The sequence below is a fragment of the Oncorhynchus mykiss genome, chromosome 13, assembly GCF_057628025.1.
Source record: "Oncorhynchus mykiss isolate SJ-2025 chromosome 13, ASM5762802v1, whole genome shotgun sequence".
NCBI lineage: Eukaryota > Metazoa > Chordata > Actinopteri > Salmoniformes > Salmonidae > Oncorhynchus > Oncorhynchus mykiss.
The window spans coordinates 65,291,228-65,313,576 of record NC_143034.1 but is presented as its reverse complement, the minus strand read 5'-3'; the positions used below and the strand labels follow the sequence as shown (position 1 = coordinate 65,313,576).

The 22,349-nt window shown below is 42.5% G+C and overlaps 3 protein-coding genes across 4 annotated transcripts in view; 1 reads left to right on the top strand and 2 right to left on the bottom strand.

Annotated features, from left to right (window-relative positions):
- Positions 1-1,954: 1,954 nt before the first annotated feature.
- On the bottom strand, positions 1,955-10,038 carry LOC110516169 (glucose-induced degradation protein 4 homolog). The gene is made up of 6 exons (XM_036941602.2): positions 9,621-10,038; positions 8,937-8,996; positions 6,152-6,259; positions 5,878-5,979; positions 5,610-5,740; positions 1,955-5,266 (listed from the first exon to the last, which is right to left on the bottom strand). The coding sequence occupies exons 1-6, from the start codon at positions 9,843-9,845 to the stop codon at positions 5,203-5,205; spliced, it is 690 nt and encodes a 229-aa protein (XP_036797497.1). The 5' UTR covers positions 9,846-10,038; the 3' UTR covers positions 1,955-5,202.
- Positions 10,039-10,451: 413 nt separating this feature from the next.
- On the bottom strand, positions 10,452-22,252 carry LOC110517037 (dynein regulatory complex subunit 3). The gene is made up of 13 exons (XM_036941601.2): positions 22,153-22,252; positions 21,458-21,663; positions 21,183-21,299; positions 20,814-20,980; positions 20,485-20,631; positions 19,756-19,875; positions 19,395-19,507; positions 18,984-19,158; positions 17,569-17,700; positions 13,993-14,063; positions 13,617-13,740; positions 10,940-11,071; positions 10,452-10,735 (listed from the first exon to the last, which is right to left on the bottom strand). The coding sequence occupies exons 2-13, from the start codon at positions 21,615-21,617 to the stop codon at positions 10,628-10,630; spliced, it is 1,566 nt and encodes a 521-aa protein (XP_036797496.1). The 5' UTR covers positions 21,618-21,663; positions 22,153-22,252; the 3' UTR covers positions 10,452-10,627.
- LOC110486860 (TOM1-like protein 2) overlaps positions 22,196-22,349 on the top strand; it is a 47,119-nt gene continuing 46,965 nt past the window's right edge. Inside the window, exon 1 of one of the 2 annotated variants that reach the window (XM_036941599.2) lies at positions 22,196-22,310. The gene's annotated coding sequence lies outside the window, so the exon portion shown is untranslated. The remainder of the gene's footprint in view (positions 22,311-22,349) is intronic. The other variant, XM_090197177.1, reaches the window with a different exon arrangement.

Genomic DNA, 22,349 nt, shown 5'->3' with positions numbered 1-22,349 from the left:
GCTAGTATCACTACCCTTGCTAGTATCACTGCTCTTGCTAGTATCACTGTTCTTGCTAGTATCACTGCCCTTGCTAGTATCACTACCCTTGCTAGTATCACTGCTCTTGCTAGTATCACTGCTCTTGCTAGTATCACTGCTCTTGCTAGTATCACTGCTCTTGCTAGTATCACTGCTCTTGCTAGTATCACTGCTCTTGCTAGTATCACATTTTGACGGAAAGGAAATATAACCAATTTTCAGTGCGGCCCTACAGACCTCGTTTAAGACCAGGGCAAAATGAGTTTGACTCCCCTGGGGAATAGCGGCTATGGGGATTGATTTGACATAAAACACTTGTGCTGGACACTTCTGTGGTTAAGATGTTTTCTAGGGTTCTTTTCATATACCTACTGAGTGTGGTGGTGATATGAGTGGGCTTTTCAGTACAAAATGATCAGGTACATTTCTAATGCTCATGAATCATCTGATATAGGACTGCAATTATTTTCTTCATAAACCCCACCTCAAATTGGTACCTCAAACAGACCATTTAAAAAATGCTTGTTAGTTCTTCAGAGTATGACATCATACTCATGAGGAGGATGAACTGGCCAATCAGCGGTCTAGAGGAGGATGAGCTGGCCAATCCACTCGTATGAATATTTTGAATGACCGGTATATGCGCACACAATTCTGTTGTTGTTGGTACGAGTACGACCACACAATTCTGTTGTTGGGGTACGAGTACGACCACACAATGCTGTTTGACGTACTTTTTGTTTTCCATCCAACCTTTTTATGCGAGTAAAGTACATAGAACATGTCACGACAGGCCTGATGGAAACAGCACCTTTTTCAGGTAACTTTCCAAATGTCAACAAAACAAAATATGGTAGACGAGGTGGGATCTTTTTGTGTTTGTAAAATGAATGATGTGAGAAATGGTGGAGGGAATGTTTTTTATGCGCAAATATTGATATAATAACCATCATATCGAAGTAAACCTGGAGTCACTTGATGATATTGTGTGGTCCTCCCACTACGACTCGGGAAAGCATACAGTTTATTCAGATACAGATGAAATAAGTTATGATGAGCTTCACAGGGTGGTGAAAGTGCACGGTGATGAGTTTGATGCTCCTTTCTAATAAATCGATGGTCTTATACTGGAGACATGATGATTGATGCTTGGCTGCCGTTTGATAAATACAAATAATCTTGCGTTTATCCATAATAAACTCATGGCTATACCCGCAATCTATCTGCGAGCCATTGGCTAGAGCGCATGTGTCAAGACCAGAGTGGGCATGTTTGTGATGTTTGTGATGTCATGTGTCAAGACCAGAGTGGGCACATTTGCTAAATAACAGTTTTTGTGAAAAAAAAACATCAGCAGAGTTGAAAATGCGATGGAAAATCATTTAACCTGTCTTTTTTTAACCCCTTATTTTTTGTTGGCACAAAACTACCTTTTTACTTCCATTTCTTTGAATGGGTTACCTTCAGACTGTGACACTTGTGGGGGTTGTAGAGCAAAACGGAGAACACCATTGTGTTCGTGTGAGTCTCATATTAGTTTGACATAGGCAGATGCAGTAGGTTTACATTTCAATAGTTTTTTAACTGTTACATAGACTCAAGGATAAAAAATTGTATTCTTTATTCGATACTTGGGAATGTAACCGCAAAAGTTATGTGCACCACCTCATCAGGCACAACCTCTTCATTGTTTTATGTATATTTTAGAATATTAACATGAAAATCTGTCCCCAATTGGATGGAAACCTAGCTATTGTAAGTCATTAGGTCATATTTCATAGAAATCTGGAAACACTGGACAGTTACTGAAGACTATAGTCCTCAACTATCACTCAGAAGTATTAGAAACAAACACCCAATTCATCACTAAATAATGGATAACTATAATATAAACATAATGACAAACACCCACAGAAGAAAAGAAAGACGGTAGTTTCTTGGGAATAGTTTTATTGCAATGTTGATGGAACCTCATTCTTTCAATTTCCTCCATCCATAAACTTTCTCATAAAATCTCTCTGTAGAAGTGCCATGATTTCAGACAGTCAGTCACCAGTAAAAACAGCCACCATAGTGAACAACACACCAACTCTTCCTCCTGTATCATACAATCCAATTGACTTAATTGAACTCAACTGACACAACTAACTTATCGAAGCTTAATTTGCAATTTCAACTAGCTTTTTTGTCCATTCTTGTAGCTTGATCAAAGGAAATAATGTATGTCACACTCTTTGTTACCTGGAGAATGGAGCTGGCGTATGGACACGGAAACACAAGTCAGTTCATAGTGCAGTCCAGACAGCAAACCAAGTCAGTTCATAGTACAGTCCAGACAGCAAACCAAGTCAGTTCATAGTGCAGTCCAGACAGCAAACCAAGTCAGTTCATAGTGCAGTACAGACAGCAAACCAAGTCAGTTCATAGTACAGTCCAGACAGCAAACCAAGTCAGTTCATAGTGCAGTCCAGACAGCAAACCAAGTCAGTTCATAGTGCAGTCCAGACAGCAAACCAAGTCAGTTCATAGTGCAGTCCAGACAGCAAACCAAGTCAGTTCATAGTGCAGTACAGACAGCAAACCAAGTCAGTTCATAGTGCAGTCCAGACAGCAAACCAAGTCAGTTCATAGTGCCGTCCAGACAGCAAACCAAGTCAGTTCATAGTGCAGTCCAGACAGCAAACCAAGTCAGTTCATAGTGCAGTCCAGACAGCAACTCCTAACACATTTTAAAATCAGATGTCATTTGTGAAAAGAAACAACTTCCGCAGAGCAATGTATTGAAAGGATACTTATTATCAAATGTCTTTGGAGGACATTCTTACATAGCATATTTCTATAAAATCTTATTAATTTGCCATTCTTTATGTCCAAACCAGCTTTTTAGTGTAGTAATGTTATTTATGCTGGCTCGAGCAACATTAAACTGACCAATGAGGTAGGCTAAGTAGTTTCACTTCCTGGTTGACACCAGTCATGTGATGTCACATAATTCAGGGTCATATTCATTAGGGCACACCATAGTGAAATGTTATAAAACATTAACAGAAATTGAAAACAAGTCCAGGTAGTCCCTTCACGTTTCAGTCTTTATCTCCCATTTGGTGTCTAATGAACATGACCCAGGACACTCACTGGCGTTCAAAGGTCTTTTGAGGGCTGATGTGGCATTTCTCTCCAACTGAAATCACACAAACATGCTTTAACAATTCACAGTCATGACTCAACTCCAACGTTGTTATAAAACAGGGCTCTGTACAAACTTATTACAGTTAAGGCATTAGGTGTTTCAAAAGCTTTTGACTAGATGTTCTTGTCAGTTTATTTTATACTCTAAGAAAACATCTCTTCACATGTCATCAAGGTTTTGTAACAACGCCACTATTTCTCATTCTGTGAATGGAAAAGACGTCAGAATGATACAGGAGAGAGACACACCGGTTGTGCGTTGGTATAATTAGGGGCAAAGTGAAGAACGCAGAGGAGACAGCTCAGTTAGCTGCCTGCCACATTCAATACATCAGAAAGGTAGAAATAAAATGAACAGAATGGGTCGACCTCGTTAAAAATCATTGACTGTCAGCAATACTGTACATGTGTTGAGTCAGATCCAAACGCAGCATACTGCACAGTACCAACACAAAATCCATATCTTGTTTGGTCATCAACGTCTTACGAAATACTTACATGTGCCCATTCTAATCATTGTATTTCTATACCTCATCTTTTCCTCCTCCAGCCAAAACTCCATACTAGCTCACTCTCTCATCTGTCCCATGGCATTTAGTCCACTGCACTCACTTTGATTTGTAGCGCTCTAGCATTAGCGTCACCACGCAGACAACTCATTGGCTGCGTTTAGACAGGCAGACAAATTCTGATATTTTTCACTAAATTTGTCTTTTGACCAGATCAGCTCTGAAAAAGATCTGATTGGTCCAAATAGCAATTAGTGAGAAACAGGCAGGCCAATTCTGATCTGTCTAAATGCAGCCCAAGCTCAATCTGCACTACACACTCTCTTCCACCAGTACTTCAGAGCCACCACACATAACTCAAGACACCAGAGCAGTACCCTCAAATAGCTGTGTCAAAGCAGTTTAAAAGCCTGGTGAATAAAAACTCTTTATTATATATATCTATACACATGTAAATTAAGAACAATATTCATTTTCAATAAATACTCTGGTGGCCGTGTGATCACTCACGTACATCATCATAATACTTTTTAAAAGTCCTTTCTGAAAATAAAATGGAAAGTAGGTAAGCGCCGGCTAAGACATGTTTTTGTAAATTGCATAGAAAAATGAGTGAAGCGTAAATCACTTCATCAGTTCACTTGGTTGAGGCAGGGAACGGTAGGAGGCTTTTCAAAAAGCAGCAGTAACAGCAGCCTGGAAATATGTCCGCCAATATGAACTAGGGCATGGGGACTCCCTCTATAGGTCAGATGATGTCGACACCACCATCTCAGAGAGAGGACAGATTTAAAGTAGCCATCGGTGTGGTATTATGTGTTTCAGTAGCTCACAACACACATCTGATTATGCCCTGCCTTCAAATATCAACCTTCACCAAGACGTCATCCGACCAAGCCGTCAGATCTTGCATCATGGCAGATCATTGACCATCGATCTTCTGTTGAGCACACCCTTGATGATGTCACACCTCAAGACCTTATGGAGATCCATCTTTTCAGGATTGCTTGCCCACTCTGTAGCTTGGTCAATCTCAATCAGGCATCAATTCATTGAGACAAATTAAAATGCAATATCAAACTTTGTACTTAAATTTTAGACTGCTGCACCCCCCACCCATTTTCAGAGGGGGGGGGGGGGGGATTCCCAACTGAAAAGTGGAAAGCGTTTTCAACATGGTGGAAAGAGGAAAAGTAGCTTCAAAAACAGGAAGCTGAATGGAGAAAGAGTGGGGAAGAGAAAACAACCAAAGAAAAAGTGCTGTTGATCCCAGCTGATGCAAAGTCGAGAAAGGCAGGCTGGGAAAAACTGTCGGTCGGTGGCCTTGTTCTTTGTCTATCCCTCCCTCCTTACATTGTTCTCTCCCTTTCGCCAGGGAATACTGATAGGTACATCCTTGGCATGATTGGTCAGTTCATCTCCCCTACATAAGCAAGTCTCTAGGGCAGTGCCAATCAAAGTCCCCTCTGCCAGCGGGCGGGTATCACCGGAACTCGTAGATGGGCATACTGTGTTCCTGGACATGGGTGAGGTTTAACGACTGGTACCTGAAAGAGAACAAGGGGACCAAGAATGAGCAGCTAGCCAGTAGCCACATCCCTGTATGTTCACATCAGATCAGCACACAAAACAACTGGTACAGAACCTAACTATCTACTAAAGATGTATTAACATGACCTAGTATGCTTAGTACTAGCAACTATCAAAATATGTACTCAATCTGAATATCCCAAAGAGCCAAACTGTACAGTGCATCTATCAGATTTGAACAAGCCATCTAAAATATTGACACTCCAGTGTGTTTGCATCCCAAATAGCATCCTATTCTCTATATAGTGCACTACTTTGACCAGGGCCCATGGGGTACCATTTGGGACCCAAACTATGTACCATTCAGAGCTTCTGTGGTAGTAGTAGCCTTCAATGGTGGCTGTGGACTTCTGGAAGCAGATATAGTAGAAACCAGCGAAGGACGCCCCACTGATGTCTTTAATGGTGTGGTCCGGGACCAGGAACTGCTCCTGTAAGGGAGAGAACAAGAAACAAAACAGTCACTAGATGGCCATGTTAGAAAGGACAAGAGAAAGAGGAAGGATTCAAGTACATACAGGGAGAGAGAAAGAGAGATCAATGGAACGTCAGGTGATATTGGACTCACCTTCCACCTCATAAAGACAAAGTCACTGTTCTTCAGCTCTTCGTAATCAAAGTCGTCCAAGTTGAAGCTCTTTGCATACTGATAAAAAGCCTGAAACTTACCCTGGAAAGAAACAAAACAAATGTTGTTTTAGTTGTACTTTTTCTCAAAGACAATTAAAAACTGAAATACAATGCTGCATCCAATAAGTGTTTGTTAAAAAGAAGAAAACACCAAATGACTACGCTTTAATGGGAATATAAACTGAATGACATCGAGAGCTTCAAATAAATACCCAGTGCTTGCGGTCCACATCTTCGTCGGCGTCCCACTTCCTGGTTAAAAAGGGCCTCTTTCTACTGATGATCTCTCCTGCGAAGAACGTTGTAAGAGTGGGATACTCCTGCGAGGATCAGAAACAAAACATGGTAAGAGTGGGATACTCCTGCGAGGATCAGAACGTGGTTAGAGTGGGATACTCCTGCGAGGATCAGAACGTGGTTAGAGTGGGATACTCTTGCGAGGATCAGAAACAGAGCGTGGTGAGAGTGGGATACTCCTGCGAGGATCAGAACGTGGTTAGAGTGGGATACTCCTGCGAGGATCAGAAACAGAGCGTGGTGAGAGTGGGATACTCCTGCGAGGATCAGAAACAAAACGTGGTGAGAGTGGGATACTCCTGCGAGGATCAGAAACAGAGCGTGGTGAGAGTGGGATACTCCTGCGAGGATCAGAAACAAAACGTGGTGAGAGTGGGATACTCCTGCGAGGATCAGAAACAGAGCGTGGTGAGAGTGGGATACTCCTGCGAGGATCTGAAACAGAGCGTGGTGAGAGTGGGATACTCCTGCGAGGATCAGAAACAGAGCGTGGTGAGAGTGGGATACTCCTGCGAGGATCAGAAACAGAGCGTGGTGAGAGTGGGATACTCCTGCGAGGATCAGAAACAGAGCGTGGTGAGAGTGGGATACTCCTGCGAGGATCAGAAACAGAGCGTGGTGAGAGTGGGATACTCCTGCGAGGATCAGAAACAGAGCGTGGTGAGAGTGGGATACTCCTGCGAGGATCAGAAACAGAGCGTGGTGAGAGTGGGATACTCCTGCGAGGATCAGAAACAGAGCGTGGTGAGAGTGGGATACTCCTGCGAGGATCAGAAACAGAGCGTGGTGAGAGTGGGATACTCCTGCGAGGATCAGAAACAGAGCGTGGTGAGAGTGGGATACTCCTGCGAGGATCAGAAACAGAGCGTGGTGAGAGTGGGATACTCCTGCGAGGATCAGAAACAGAGCGTGGTGAGAGTGGGATACTCCTACGAGGATCAGAAACAGAGCGTGGTGAGAGTGGGATACTCCTGCGAGGATCAGAAACAGAGCGTGGTGAGAGTGGGATACTCCTGCGAGGATCTGAAACAGAGCGTGGTGAGAGTGGGATACTCCAGCGAGGATCTGAAACAGAGCGTGGTGAGAGTGGGATACTCCTGCGAGGATCAGAAACAGAGCGTGGTGAGAGTGGGATACTCCTGCGAGGATCAGAAACAGAGCGTGGTGAGAGTGGGATACTCCTGCGAGGATCAGAAACAGAGCGTGGTGAGAGTGGGATACTCCTGCGAGGATCAGAAACAGAACGCGGTGAGAGTGGGATACTCCTGCAAGGATCAGAAACACAGACTAAGAGCTGGGTTCATTAGTGAACACCGTAGCTAATCTTTTTGTTTATTGGACAAGTTCAGGTAAGTCCCTTGCCGTTTGCTTTGGTTCCTAGAGAATTAGAGACTACGACCATGTTTCCTTCTCCGTAAGGACTTTCACTAACAAAATAGTGTTTTAGTTATACACGGCACTCACTTTATGTTTTAAATTTAACTAGGCAAGTCAGTTAAGAACAAATTCTTATTTACAATGACGGCCTATCCCGGCCAAACCCTAACGATGCTGGGGAAATTGTGTGCCGCACTATGGGACTCCCAATCACAGCCGGTTGTGAAACAGCCGTTCTTACAGTCACACATAACACAGTCACACATAACATAACACATAACAGTTGTCCAACAAAGTAGGTAAATATGACCAATTATGTTCTGGGTATAGACCTGAATACATGGATCTAGCTGTGCTCCCACTTGCCATTACCATAATCTGACTCTACAGTCATGGTTACCAAGGTTCCTTTAGGAAGGGTTTCTGGCTGGAACACATGCTGGTGCAGTGACAAATTGTGTGTCACACACAGGAATGCCATCAATAACAAACAGCAATGCCTTTTTAATGCAGGGTCATATTCATTAGGCAACAAACAGAAGAACAGAAAAACTAAAACTGGGAGGGACAACCTCAACGTGTTCTCTTTTTCCGTTGCAAAATAATTTGCTGCGGTGTGTCCGATTGAATACGACCCAACTCACTGTAACACTATGCCAAGGTGCCAGATCAGTGGTAGGTAGCACCTTGTTAAGTAAACAAAGTGCACCATTTCCCTGAGCATTCCCTTTGAGTCACTCACAACTAATTCTCTAGGAAAAGGAGGTGAACGGGGTCAGAGTAGGGATCTGTGTAATTTACAAGGAGAGAGTGGGAAGAGCCCTGATATTTAGTGTTGCCAGTGAGAGAAAGTGCACAGCAATCACATTTTGTACCACACACCCTCTGAATTGTAGACATTGCTGTAAACAGACAATGCAGGCAGAGAGCTGCAGCACACAGGCCTGTTCTTTGACTGTCTGCACCATTTTAGAGGCAGTCAGTCAGGCAGTCAGTCAATACATCCAAATACAGTGCTCAGACAAGACACTTTTGCAACGTAACAGATAGGCCTTCATACTGGTGTTACAAATTGGTCAACAGCTGGCTCTGGCTTGTTGTTTTAGCATGTTGTCATAATGCATGCCAGTTTCACATTGGTTGGTTGTACCAGTATACATGTCAATTGGGGCTGGTAAGCTGCATTGCACTTGGCTTACACTGACCTCTGCCATGATAAGTTCCCAAAAGGGGCTTACAGACCCATGACAACATCATCACTCATTGCATGTGAGGGGTAAGGTAGAAGTACACTGTATCTGACCCAGTTCTGCTCCACTTTACCTCGGTTAGGCCTTTGATCTTCAGGTAACCACACAGATAAGAGTCCTCCATGGTCACATGCTGCAGGAGACAAACAATCGCACAATGAGTGGTATTCAAGTGCAGTGGTCACAATGTCAGTGTGTGTACAACAAGAACCCATCAGGTGCCTTCACAAATGACAACCAGGCTATTAACGAGTTCAGATATTTTCAGCGGTTTTGTCAAATGAATGAGCAGGCCTAATCAATAGTCAGCTGTCTGTGAATCTGGGCAAACACCAATGAAAATGCTGAATGCTAGCCACCTATGTCATTTAGCAACTAGGCCATATGTTAACATACATCATGCATGTTAATGCCAGTATTCATATATCCAAATGTTTGCATAAACAAAATGTTCATCTCACTGCCAGTTAGCTGGCTGTTCTCTCTCGACAACCCTAGGGGGCCCAAGAGGGCTTATTAACATTTAGTCGATTTGAATGGGCCATCTAGCTGCTAACTACAGATTGCTTGCTATCAAGCTTGTTAAACTAGTTTGTTTGCTAACTAGCTAGTTCACCTGGTTAGTTTGCTAAATCGGTTGCTTGTCAGTGGTGGTTGGCAGTCAGTAACGTTAGCAGCAGTACAAGACAACCTTACATGGTCAGCTAGTAAACATGCCATCCATTATACCAAGCTTCTTAAAAGCAAGAGTATTTACCTGCAAAACGACCTCAACATCATACGAGTTTCCTTTGCTCTTCTGATGTCCTCGAAACTGTGAACCGCTGTACAGCAGCGAAGTAGCTACCCCGGGCTGGTGCGTGTTGATCGGCGGAGGAGGGATAAGAGAGGCCGAGGATGTACGGGCCGCACTGCTGCAGCACTCAGCTCGAACAGGCATGATGAGCGCTAATGCGTGCGTATCCCCGACTGCAACAGTCATGAACCACAGACTGAGGAAGCTCTTAATATGGAGAGGGGCTACTGACCAGCAGTATCTAGAAGCCTGCCACTTTACTATACTCCTCCCCGGCCCTAGGATAGCTCACTCTGGACGTGTACTGGCTTTAAGAGAACGTCAACGTTTCTTTAGACAACTCAGAATCACCCTATTTGATTGGCTGGAAATGTCCACTCCTCATTTGAACGGAAACGTAATTGGATAGTCTTCGGAAATGCATTCTGGGATATGTAGTTGCACATTTGTACGCTACTTTCCACTAAAAAATATCCATATGAAGGATCAGCGTTCTTACAGTTTTGTACTAAGGTTGAAAACGTATATATTTGGACCCTACTTTCTATTCGTTCTGAAATGTATTATAGAATACAACGATTATAATCTAAACATAACAACATGTTTAGTTGAATGGTTTTGGTTGGGTGTTGATGGTTATGCATGGTTAGTGTATCTCGCACGCACGCGCACACAAAACACACACAGTAGATGGCAGAGTTGTCCTAGAGAGTTGAAATATGAACCAGTTAGGAATAGACAAACATTTCTGCCTGTTTCTGGAAATGAACACAAGGGAAATAACACTGAGGATTCATTAAAATAATGAACTTCATTTTGACACAATTCAATGTTCTTATAATCCAAGTTCATGGAAATAAGTAAGTATGAAAATAAGGGCATTTGCTGTATGCCTGAGGCTTGTCTGTGAGGCTTGAATCTGTGTTAGGATGGTTTCTTCTGCTATATTTCCTTTCCCCTCTTCTTAATCAATGGTGCTCATGTTGCATCTCATCCAGCTGATCCCTAACGTAGTCAATGTAGTTGTGAATCTCTGAGATGCGCTTGCGATTCCGCTTCACCTCTTCATCTTGTACCTGCATGGACAGGCGAATAAGAGACAAAACAACAACAAATGAAAAGGTATTCTTCATGGTGGAAAACTGTAAACTGTCATACTGAGTGTTTGTGGCAATGCCTTGCCTTCCCCATAGAAATACAATGTATGTCATCCTATTTCAACTCATTCCCCATAGAAATACAATCTATGTCATCCTATTTCCATGCATTCCCCTGCCTACCGATTTCATCAGAGCACTCATCCAGCTGTTGCAGCGCGTCATCAGCTCGTCCTCACGGTTGTCGATCTTCAGCAGGTGGGTGTCGTGGGAGGCGCTGACTGCATTGATCACTGTGTCCTTGTCTACAAACAGCTGCATGGGGGGACAGACAGACACGGTGTAACACAGATGAATGATGCAGGCTGAAATTACCCCAAGACACTGATCTTGGGTCAGTTTTTCATTCTCAACATAATGGGCAAGGTTAGGATTGAGGGAGGGAAAGCTGATCCGAAATCTGTACCTAGGGGAAACTTCACCATGGCACCAGTGGGATCAAAATACTGCTGAGTGCCACTGGGGCAAGTGCTGCTGAGGTGCTACAGATCTTAATTTGACCCTGCTTCTCACAACAAGAAAACAGGAAATATTAATTATGTGGATTATAATGAATATACATTTTTTGTTTTGGTAGACTTTTGTTTTTGTTAGGGCAATTACAAACTTTAGAATACTTTTTAAACCTTGAATACACTACAATATGCATTTTCTGCTGCGCCGGTATATTGTCTGTGACAACAGACTGATTAAATTAAGATAGCAGATCTGTAGTTTCAATAGCAGTGACAGTGGAAATGTTGTCAGAGAAGTGAGGGTGGAAAAGCAGTAAGAACAGAATACAGTTGGACTGTGTGCAGTGTGTTTGAGTGCAATATGGATGAGCATGTACACATACAATATTAAATCAAATTTGAATTGTCACATGCTTCGTAAATGACAGTGAAATGCTTCCCAACAATGCAGAATACAATATGATGAGTGTGGAAGTGTGTGTGTGGCAAATGTGCGCGTGTGTGGAAGTGTTATGTGCAAGTGAGTGTGTTCAGTGCATTCGGAAAGTATTCAGACCCCTTGACTTTATCCATATTTTGTTATGTTACAGCCTTATTCTGAAATGGATTAAGTAAATAAAACATCCTCATCAATCTACATGCAATACCCCATAATGACAAAGCAAACATTTAGCAAATGTATAAAAAATAAAACACAGAAATACCGATTTACATAAGTATTCAGATCCTTTAATATGAGACTCGAAATTGACCTCAGGTACATCCTGTTTCCACTGATCATCCTTGAGATGTTTCTTCAACTTAATCGGAGTCCACCTGTGGTAAATTCAATTGATTGGACTTGATTTGGAAAGGCACATACCTGTCTATATAAGGTCCCACAGTTGACAGTGCATGTCACAGCAAAATCCAAGCCATGAGGTCGAAGGACTTGTCCGTAGAGCTCAGAGACAGGATTTTGTCGAGGCACAGATCTGGGGTGCGTACCAAAAATTTTTGGCAGCATCGAAGGTCCCCAAGAACAGAGCGGCCTCCATCATTTTTAAATGGAAGAAATTTGGAACCACCAAGACTCTTCCTAGAGCTGGCCGCCTGGACAAACTGAGCAATCAGGGGAGAAGGGCCTTGGTCAGGGAGGTGACCAAGAACCCGATGGTCACTCTGGCAGAGCTCCAGAGTTCCTCTGTGGAGATGGGAGAAGCTTCCAGAAGGACAACCATCTCTGCAGCACTCCATCAATCAGGCCTTTATGGTAAAGAGGCCAGACGGAAGCCACTCCTCAGTAAAAGGCACATGACAGCCCACTTGGAGTTTGCCAAAAGGCACCTAAAAGACTCTCAGACCATGAGAAACAAGAACTCTTTGACCTGAAAGCCAAGCGTCACGTCTGGAGGAAACCTGGCACCATCCCTACAGTGAAACATGATGGTGGCAGCATCATGCTGTGGGGATGTTTTTCAGAGGCAGGGACTGGTAGACTAGTCAGGATCGAGGAAAAGATGAACGGAGCAAAGTATAGAGAGATCCTTGATGAAAACCTGCTCCGGTGCGCTAAGGACCTCAGACTGGGGAGAAGGCTCACCTTCCAACAGGACAACGACCCTAAGTACACAGCCAAGACAACGCAGGAGTGGCTTCGGGACAAGTCTCTGAATGTCCTTGAGTGGCCCAGCCAGAGCACGGACTTAAACCCGATCAAATATCTCTGGAAAGACCTGAAAATAGCTGTGCAGAGACGCTCCCCATCCAACCTGACAGAGCTTGAGAGGATCTGTCTAAAAACCTGTTTTTGCTTTGTCATTATGGAATAGTGTGTGTAAATTGATGAGGGGAAAAAATAATTTAATCAATTTTAGAATAAGGCTGTAACATAACAAAATGTGGAAAGAGTCAAACGGTCTGAATACTTCTGAATACGGTCTGAAAGCGCTGTCTGTGTTGGAGTATCAGTGTAAGTATGTGTGAGTGTGTGGGTAGAGTCCAGTGTGTGTGCATAGAGTCAAAAAGAGTTAGTGCAAAAAGGGTCAATGCAGATAGTCCAGGTAGCTATTTAGTTAACTATTTAGCAGTCTAATGGCTTGGGGGTAGGAGCCCTTTGATCCCAGACTTGGCACTCTGGTACAGTTTGCCGTGCGGTAGCAGAGAGAACAGTCTATGACTTGAGTTGCTGGAGTCTTTGACAATATTTGAAAATGTTTGTGGAGATAAGAGACAGGGTTGAGAGAGGGGTAGGGAAACACTATTTAGACTGCGTCTCAAATAGCCACCTATTTCACATATAGTACACTACTTTTGACCATGGCCTGTAGGATTTGCTGTAGACACAGGGACTTTCTGACACTGACCATTCGGACATCATCTGGCATATCCTCCTCCAGCTCATTCTTGGCCACTCGCTCCAGGGTTGCCACAGCGATTTCCAGTAGCTTCTCGTGATGGTGGTTCTCTAAGTCTCGGCACTGGGCGAAAGTGGGTCTGTGTCAAGGAGACTTTGTCTGACACTGTACACTGTATATCAAGCGTGTCAGAGGAGGAGTGCTGATCTAGGATCAGGTCCTCCTTGTCCATGTCATCTTATTAATTGGAAAACTGATCCTAAATCAGCACTTGGTACATACAGACCCTGATTTGAATAACTGCATCAGTGCACTGCAACACCATTATAATACACATGCAACGTTTAGTTATATTGAAATAAATACCTATGGTAGAAAAGGATATATTCCTTGAACAACTTCAATGAATCCGGCAACCATGTCTGAAATGTTCCTCTCAAAATCTTTGATTATGTCCTATAGAAAAAAAAGGAGAATAGTTATTGACATATGAATAATGTATCTCAAATTGAAATGTGTGTTTTGATATCAAATGGAAAATACAAATTTATTAATTAACCACTCCAAACATTCTTCTATAAATGAGAGTTTCCATATGAACTCTTGCACGTGTACTATAATATACATCAACCGTGCACACACACACACACACACACACACACACACACACACACACCAATTGATTTTCTCAAGGTGTGGAAAATGCTGTACCCAAAGATAAGGCGAATGACTTCTATATTTAAAGGTTTAATAGACAGACAGACAGACAGACAGACAGACAGACAAACATATGCATATGGCGAGACAGACATGTTCCTCTGAGAGCTGTGTAGCAATCTGCCAATCTGCAGTAAAGCATAAATACTCTTGCTTATCTGTTGGTTCTCCAAGTGTTCCGGGCCCCTGGTCACAACATAAATCAAGGCTATCGAGACCACTTGGGTCAGAGTGAGCCGCATATTAGACATCTCTATCATTTGAAACTCCCGATGGCTGAATTTATAGCCATTGGCACTTGGCCTCAGGGAGATCACCCAGAGGTCACCTAGGATAACAGTTTCTGCATTATGGGGCCTTCTAACTACAGGTCTTCACGGGCCAAAATAAGTTGGACCTGTTCTGATATGGACCTTGGGCTTTCCCACCTGTACCCAATATGCATACAAATAATTTAAAAAAAGTAATATGGAGACCCATTTTTTAAGCGTTTTATTTACCGGAGCTGATAAAGCGCGAGAGGAGGAAGAGAAAGGTGCCGCTGTGAGGGAGTGACACAGGGAGCTGGGAGGGAGAGACAACAGACAGCAACCAACCAACAAGCCAAAACGCACTATAGTAAACAAATAACTGCCATAGCTAGATTATTTATCATCCAATATGATTACACAGTACCTGTTTTGACTGCATCAAACCTTGAGAAGCTAGCTAGTTAAGTTAGCTAACATTAGCTAGCTAGGGTAATTGAGGATGCAGTGCATGCGCTTTCTCATCCTTTTTTAAATGTATTTTATTTTGAAATTGCATTGTTGGTTAGAGCCTGTAAGTAAGCATTGACAAATAACGTGACAAATAAACTTTGATTTGATTAACAACAACTCCATTCAGAATATTAAGTAGCAGTCTACCTGTTGGCTCTTGGTCGTTGTAGCCTATCCTTCTCCTTTAACTTTTAATTCTGTCATTTTAATTCCATCTTCCAATGATTACATATCTCCTAACTTTTGCCACACACAGAGCCTATATGACTGTAGCCTATTGACGCTTTGATGACTAATGATTGGTCAACAACAACTACTGCAGTAGTCACGTTCGGCTCTGTACGGGTCCTTCTAGGCAAGTCAGTTAAAATGACACAGACCCAAGGCCTCCCGAGTGGCACTGCTCTCTAAGGCACTGCTTCGCAGTGCTTGAGGCTTCATTACAGACCCGGGTTTGATCCCAGGCTGTGTCACAGCCAGCCATGACCGGGAGCGTGGTCTGGGTTAGGGGAGGTTTGGCCGGCCTGGATTTCCTTGTGGCGGCCGGGCAACTTTGGTCGCCAGCTGGACAGTGTTTCCTCCGACACATTGGTGTGGTTGGCTTCCGGGTTAAGAAGTGTGTCAAGAAGCAGTGTGGCTTGACAGGGTCGTGTTTTGGAGGACGCATAGCTCTCAACCTTTGTCTCTCCCGAGTCTGTAGGGGAGTTGCAGCGATAGGACAAGACTGTAAACACCAATTGGATTTCACGAAATTGGGGAGTAAAAGGGGTCAAAGTAAAACATGTAATTTAAAAAAAGGACAAAAAAGGACACATACCAGAGACCCGAGAATTTCATGAGATCCGACCCAGACCCATGACATTATTTAGAATTCTGGATCTGCCCCTAATCGGGTCCCAGATCGGGTATCTTGGATTGGTACAGGTGGATCCGTAAAAACCTCTACTCCTAACCTCTTAGAAGTTATTCAGTTCAGATTTAAGGGCGGCCAAGAATGTAGATCTTAACTCTGGGATATGTTGGACGGTAGCGTCCCACCTCGCCAACAGCCAGTGAAAGTGCAGGGCGTCAAATTCAAAACAACAAAAATCTCATAATTAAAATTCCTCAAGCATACAAGTATTTTACACAATTTTAAAGATACAATTCTCGTTAATCCAGCCACAGTGTCTGATTTCAAAAAGGCTTTACAGCGAAAGCACCACAAACGATTATGTTAGGTCACCACCAAGTCACAGAAAAACACAGCCATTTTTCCAGCCAAAGAGGAGTCACAAAAAGCACAGATATAGATAAAATGAATCACTAACCTTTGATGATCTTCATCAGATGACACTCATAGGACTTCATGTTACACAATACATGTAAGTTTTGTTCGCTAAAGTGCATATTTATATCAAAAAATCTAATTTTACATTGGCGCGTTACGTTCAGTAGTTCTAAAACATGCTGTGATTTTGCAGAGAGCCACATCAATTTACAGAAATACTCATCATAAATGTTGATGAAAATACAAGTGTTATACATGGAATTAGAGATATACTTCTCCTTAATGCAACCGCTGTGTCAGATTTCAACAAAAACTTTACGGAAAAAGAAAACCATGCAATAATCTGAGTACAGCGTTCAAACAACAAAGCAGCCAAAAAGATATCCGCCATATTGTGTAGTCAACATTAGTCAGAAATAGCATTATAAATATTCACTTACCTTTGATGATCTTCATCAGAATGCACTCCCAGGAATCACAGTTCCACAATAAATGTTTGATTTGTTTGATAAAGTTCATCATTTATGTCCAAATAGCTTCTCTTGTTAGGGCGTTTGGTAAACAAATCCAAACGCGCGTTCAGGTCCAGCCGAACGTCGGACGAAAAGTTCAAAAAGTTATATTACAGGTCGTAGAAACATGTCAAACTAAGTATAGAATCAATCTTTAGGATGTTTTTATCATAAATCTTCAATAATGTTCCACCTGGAGAATTCCTATGTCTGTAGAAAAGCAATGGAACGAGAGCTAACTCTCTCATGACCTCGTGTCACGAGCCTGTAGCACTCAGCCAGACACCTGGCTCAATCCCCTCTCATTCTCTCCCCCTTCATAGTAGAAGCCTCAAACAAAGTTTTAAAGACTGTTGACATATAGTGGAAGCCTTAGGAAGTACAATATGACCCCATTTACACTGTATATTGGAATGGCAAAGAGTTGACAAACTACAAACCTCAGATTTCCCACTTCCTGGTTAGATTTTTCTCAAGTTTTCGGCTGCCATATGAGTTCTGTTATACTCACAGACATCATTCAAACAGTTTTAGAAACTTCAGAATGTTTTCTATCCAATGCTACTAATACTATGCATTTATTAGCATCTGGGACTGAGTAGCATGCAGTTTACTCTGGGCACCTTATTCATTCAAGCTACTCAATACTGTCCCCCTGTCACCAAGAAGTTTTAACAACACACAGACAGACACACACACACCTCCAGCTGGTCGACGAGCTGCAGCTCCTGGGTCATGAGGCTGTCACAGAGCTGGTTGATCTCCTCGCTGCAGTGGTTCAGCTGGGCCTCCAGGAGACGTGCATCTGTGGCCAGCTGTATCTCAGACATCACCTGGGTGTGTGGCCACGTGGAGATACACAACATTCATGTGTGATTTGCATGATTTTTTTGTGATTTGTAAGATTCATGTACAGTGGATTTGAAATGATAAAAATCGCACCGTTTTTGTTAAACTGTTGCTCTCAGGTTTTTTTTCACAGCAGTTTGTTAAATCATTATCCAGAGCCATATATTTCAGTAATATTTTTGAATATTGTTCTTATTCTAGACATTCAGTTACAGAGCATTATTTAAATATTCCCCATGTAATATTAATGGGGCGCTAACAAAGCTGCCATAGAATTTGAAAGTTTCATGTAAATACATCACAATGCTCCTTCTAGACATTATATTCCACATGTTATTTTAATGCAGCACTACCATGGCTGCCATAGAATGTTGTAGTGTCATGCAAATGCACATCATGCAGAAAACCTCAATTGCCGAACTCTCTAAAGAACATGGCTCTTACATTATCTATGTGTGGCCAAGAAGATATTCAGTGCATTTAAATACATTAAATACGTAATATTTGTTCAAAAATAATTCAAATGAAATGTATTTTGACACTTATATCCCTCCATAGAGATGGGGCCGATAGGAGTCAGTTGAATTCTATGGGCCATATTCATATTTAGCCTCTGTTGAAGACCATTGTCCAGCCCAAGAACTACATGTACTTTTGTATTGTTTTTTAGCATCTTTGAGATGATCTGTATAATGAAAAGCGCAAAATAAATTAAATATATTATTATTATTATAAAGCATCTCAGAGTAGGAGTGCTAATTTAGGATTTTTAAAAAACTTTTACATATTGATAAAGGTTGCATGGGCAGGGAAGAACTGTAATTAAAGCATTTTCCAATTAGACTTGCCAATTGTGTGGCCAACATTTTCCAATTAGACTTGCCAATTGTGTGGCCAACATTTTCCAATTAGACTTGCCAATTGGTCTACTAATTAAGATTTGTAATCTGCCAGTCTGCGCTGAACTGATGCTCTCAAACGGGACCATTTCACTGTCAGTGCAAGTGAAAGCCGGTTTTGACTAGATGGAATGCCGCTAATATCAGAAGTTACTCTTCGTAGCATGTTAGGAGAACCCACGCAGCAGGTTAGGAGAATCAATGTAGCAGGTTAGGATAATTAGGTTAAGGTTAGGAAAAGCATTAGTGTTAGCAAAAATGCTAAAATTCTCCCCAACGCTACTCGGATATGCAGGTTTTGACATCACTTTGACATTAGCGGCATCCTTTCTTGACATGACCTTAAAAGCTACAGTCCCATGACGCACCTGTCTCCTGGCTTTCTCAAAGTCTGCAGCGATCTGTGCTGCTCTCTGCTGGTTGTCGTCCACGGCTTCTCTGGAACAGTCAAAGAAGGACTTGACCTCGTCTTCCCTTCGGCCGCGCTGTGCCAAGCCAATCTCAAACACCTGCACACACAGCGCCACCAGGTGGCTCTTGTATGTAGGAACAGAGTCAAGGAAGGAGCCTTCGATGCAATAGTAGAATAATGGACTTGTGTTATTTTCCAGTTATTTTCTCTCCTTGAAATCCCTATCTTACAACAAGATATATCATTCTACTATTATTTCACCTGCCTCTGCTTTTAGCCATCCATCAAATCAAGGGCCAGTTGTCAAAGGGAGAAGGCATGCTCCAAATAGACTGACACTGAGAGAACAGAGTATGGAGAAGGATATGTCTCTAGTAGTACAGACACTCCGGGGAGGTAGGCCAGCTTGGCTGCCTCTGCATCATCTGCGTACATGCTGTCAAACAGATATGGGCCATTCAAGAGCTCCACAAAGGCATCCTGTAAGTAGGGAAGACACACACACACACACACACACACACACACACCACACACACACACACACACACACACACACACACACACACACACACACACACACACACACACACACACACACACACACACACACACACACACACACACACACACAACAGTAGATGGCAGAGTTACCCAATGATTTCAAGCTCAATGCACACATGGATGTAGAATGTATGCTTTGCTCTGAATGTAGGTTTTTCGTAGGGTACCCTGTGCAACTGCAGCTCGTCCTCTTGCTCTTGCCTAGCATCCATCGCCCTTCTCTCCTGGGCCTCATTGTGGCGCATCTCCTCAATGGCATACTGGTATTTTCCAAACGCCTGCTCTCGCTACATAAGGAAATACTTAATGTTCAATGCCTGCCTAAATGGTTGGTAGAGTAAAAAAAAAGCAAGGTATTCATGTATTAATACAAACTAATGGTATATCCAGTGCAGTGCTTGAAGAAAAATGTATAAACTAGACCTCTGGAACTGTTCTTTAAATCTGTGGTTACAATATGGATGGGATGTGTAAAGGTTTGTCAGTTCAGCAGTTTTGCAATTCTGCTTTTAGTATGGTGCTTATTCAGCTGTCTGATTCCCAGGGGAAACGTTTGTAATCCATGACTAACCGTTTTGTAATGCTCTCGTTTACATCAATGCTTTAATTCATCAGGACAGGAATGCCCCTGAGCCTAGGCATAAATCTCTTATTTTGTAAGACTTGTGTTTTGTAAGACTTGGTGTGGATACAAGCACATATATATACTGTACAACCTTGTCAGCCCATTGGTGCTCCTGTGCCTGTCGCTCTAACGCCAGGGATGTGTTTCTTATAGGTACAGATCTAGGATCAGCTTCCCCTCCCCGATCCTAACCTTAACCATTAGTGGGGGGATTAGAAGACTGACCCAATATAAGTGTCAAGGGGCAATTTCACCCTGTTCCGTCACTCACTGTTTGTTCATCCAGTAGCCTGAAGTCCAAGTAAACCAACTCTGGAAGGTAGGCAGCAACAAAGATCTTGTAGCGGTCCTCTTTGCAGATGGGGTTTCCAGCTAGGTTGAGAGTGCGCAGGTTCTTGAACTTTCTGAGGTAGATCACCTGGGAATCAGAGGATATGGTTGATTGCAATTCCTACAGTGTCCAGCAAACATGCAATACCAGCCCATGCCATGAAAATAACATATTTTGTCACAAATATTCTACAGTATACAATTTGAGAGTTTACATTCATAATTTGAAACATAAACAATACATGTATGTAGTGCATGAAAGTTACTCACATTTTCCAACTGAGCCAGGAAGTTGTTCCCAATAGAGAGAACGTGTAGGTTTAGGAGTGTGTCCATGTTCTCAATGACAGAGATTCTGTTGTTGTAGAGACTCAAGTCTTCCAGCTTCACCAGAGAATCCAACCCCTCGATCCCCTCAATGTTATTGAAGGACAGATCTAGAGGAGAAGAGAAGATAGAGAGAAAGATAATATTGATAGCTAGGCCATAATAGACTTGTAACAGTGAAGGGCTTGTCTTTTAGTGACAAACAATATAGTCATCTTGATCTAGCTATATACAGTTTAACACATATATTACCTGTCTAACATTTACTGTATGTGGAACATATTCAGGGTCTATGAGAGACGGCTTTCTTACCCAGCCATTTTAGATTAGTGAGGCACCCCAGTCCTTCAATCTTCTCAATTATGTTATTGTCCAGTTGTAGCTTGGTCAGAGACGTGAACTGCCACAGGTGATCAATCTTCAGGATGTCTATGGACAAAAATATAAAAAATACGGACAAAGTAAGGAATAAAAACTATTTCCACTGCAACTATTGCCCTTCTCTCTGTGGACAATGGACATGACATGCCTGCACCAAAAAAGTATGCAAATGAATGAAGAACATCAACATCTGTCAAATGTCTTACTCTTGTAGTCCAGGTGCAATTGGCAGACTTCGTCATACTGCATGCCCTCCTCCTTGGCAATCTGCCCAGCCTGGTCTTGAGGGCCTTGCTCCTCCACTGCCTTCTGCAGTAGCTCCTCGTCCACCAAACTGGGCTCTGCGGTATCATATAGCCTGCTCATCCTGCTAATGTCTCTGGATCCCCTGACTCTCTACCCTGTACTGTTACTGTGGAGAGAAGGGCAGCGCAATATCAAATGCTGCATTCAATGCCACTGTCTGGCGGTGGTTGTAGGTCTAACAAATGTTTTTCTGATTGATAAACAGTGAGTCTCAGTGTCATCACAATCCTGCCAGGTACGTAGCTTTGTAGAGTTGAGTGGCTGTTTTGCAATAACAAATAAACACAAACTGTGTATAATGTATTTATGCTAGGTTAACTGGCTAACGTTAGCTACGGTGGCTAGCTATAAATATTGTAAACAAACGTTTATATAGATAGCTATAATACAGTAACTTAACGTTAGCTAGCTAATAGTAGCTAGTACTTTTTCAGCAGTAACACAACACAACAAGCCAGAGCTGAGTAACCTAATTTCTGCTAAATTAAAAAGGTATCAGATTGCTCTCTCTCTCACAAGCTGCTGTTTTGAGAGACCACAAGAAAACCAAACAACGAAGTAATTTGAAAATAAATGTATGTTATCAGCCTCATACCTTTCAAACCCACGTCTTTTGCGCACAGATGTATAATGTTGCCTAGCAACCAGGCAGCAGGACTGGGCTACATGGAACACGGAAACGTTTATAGCTACACAGTTTTAAACTATTTCACAGAGGATACAGTTCTTCCGATATGCACTATGCGAACCAATGTAAGCATTACTATGGGGGTTCTTTGTGAATATTATGTA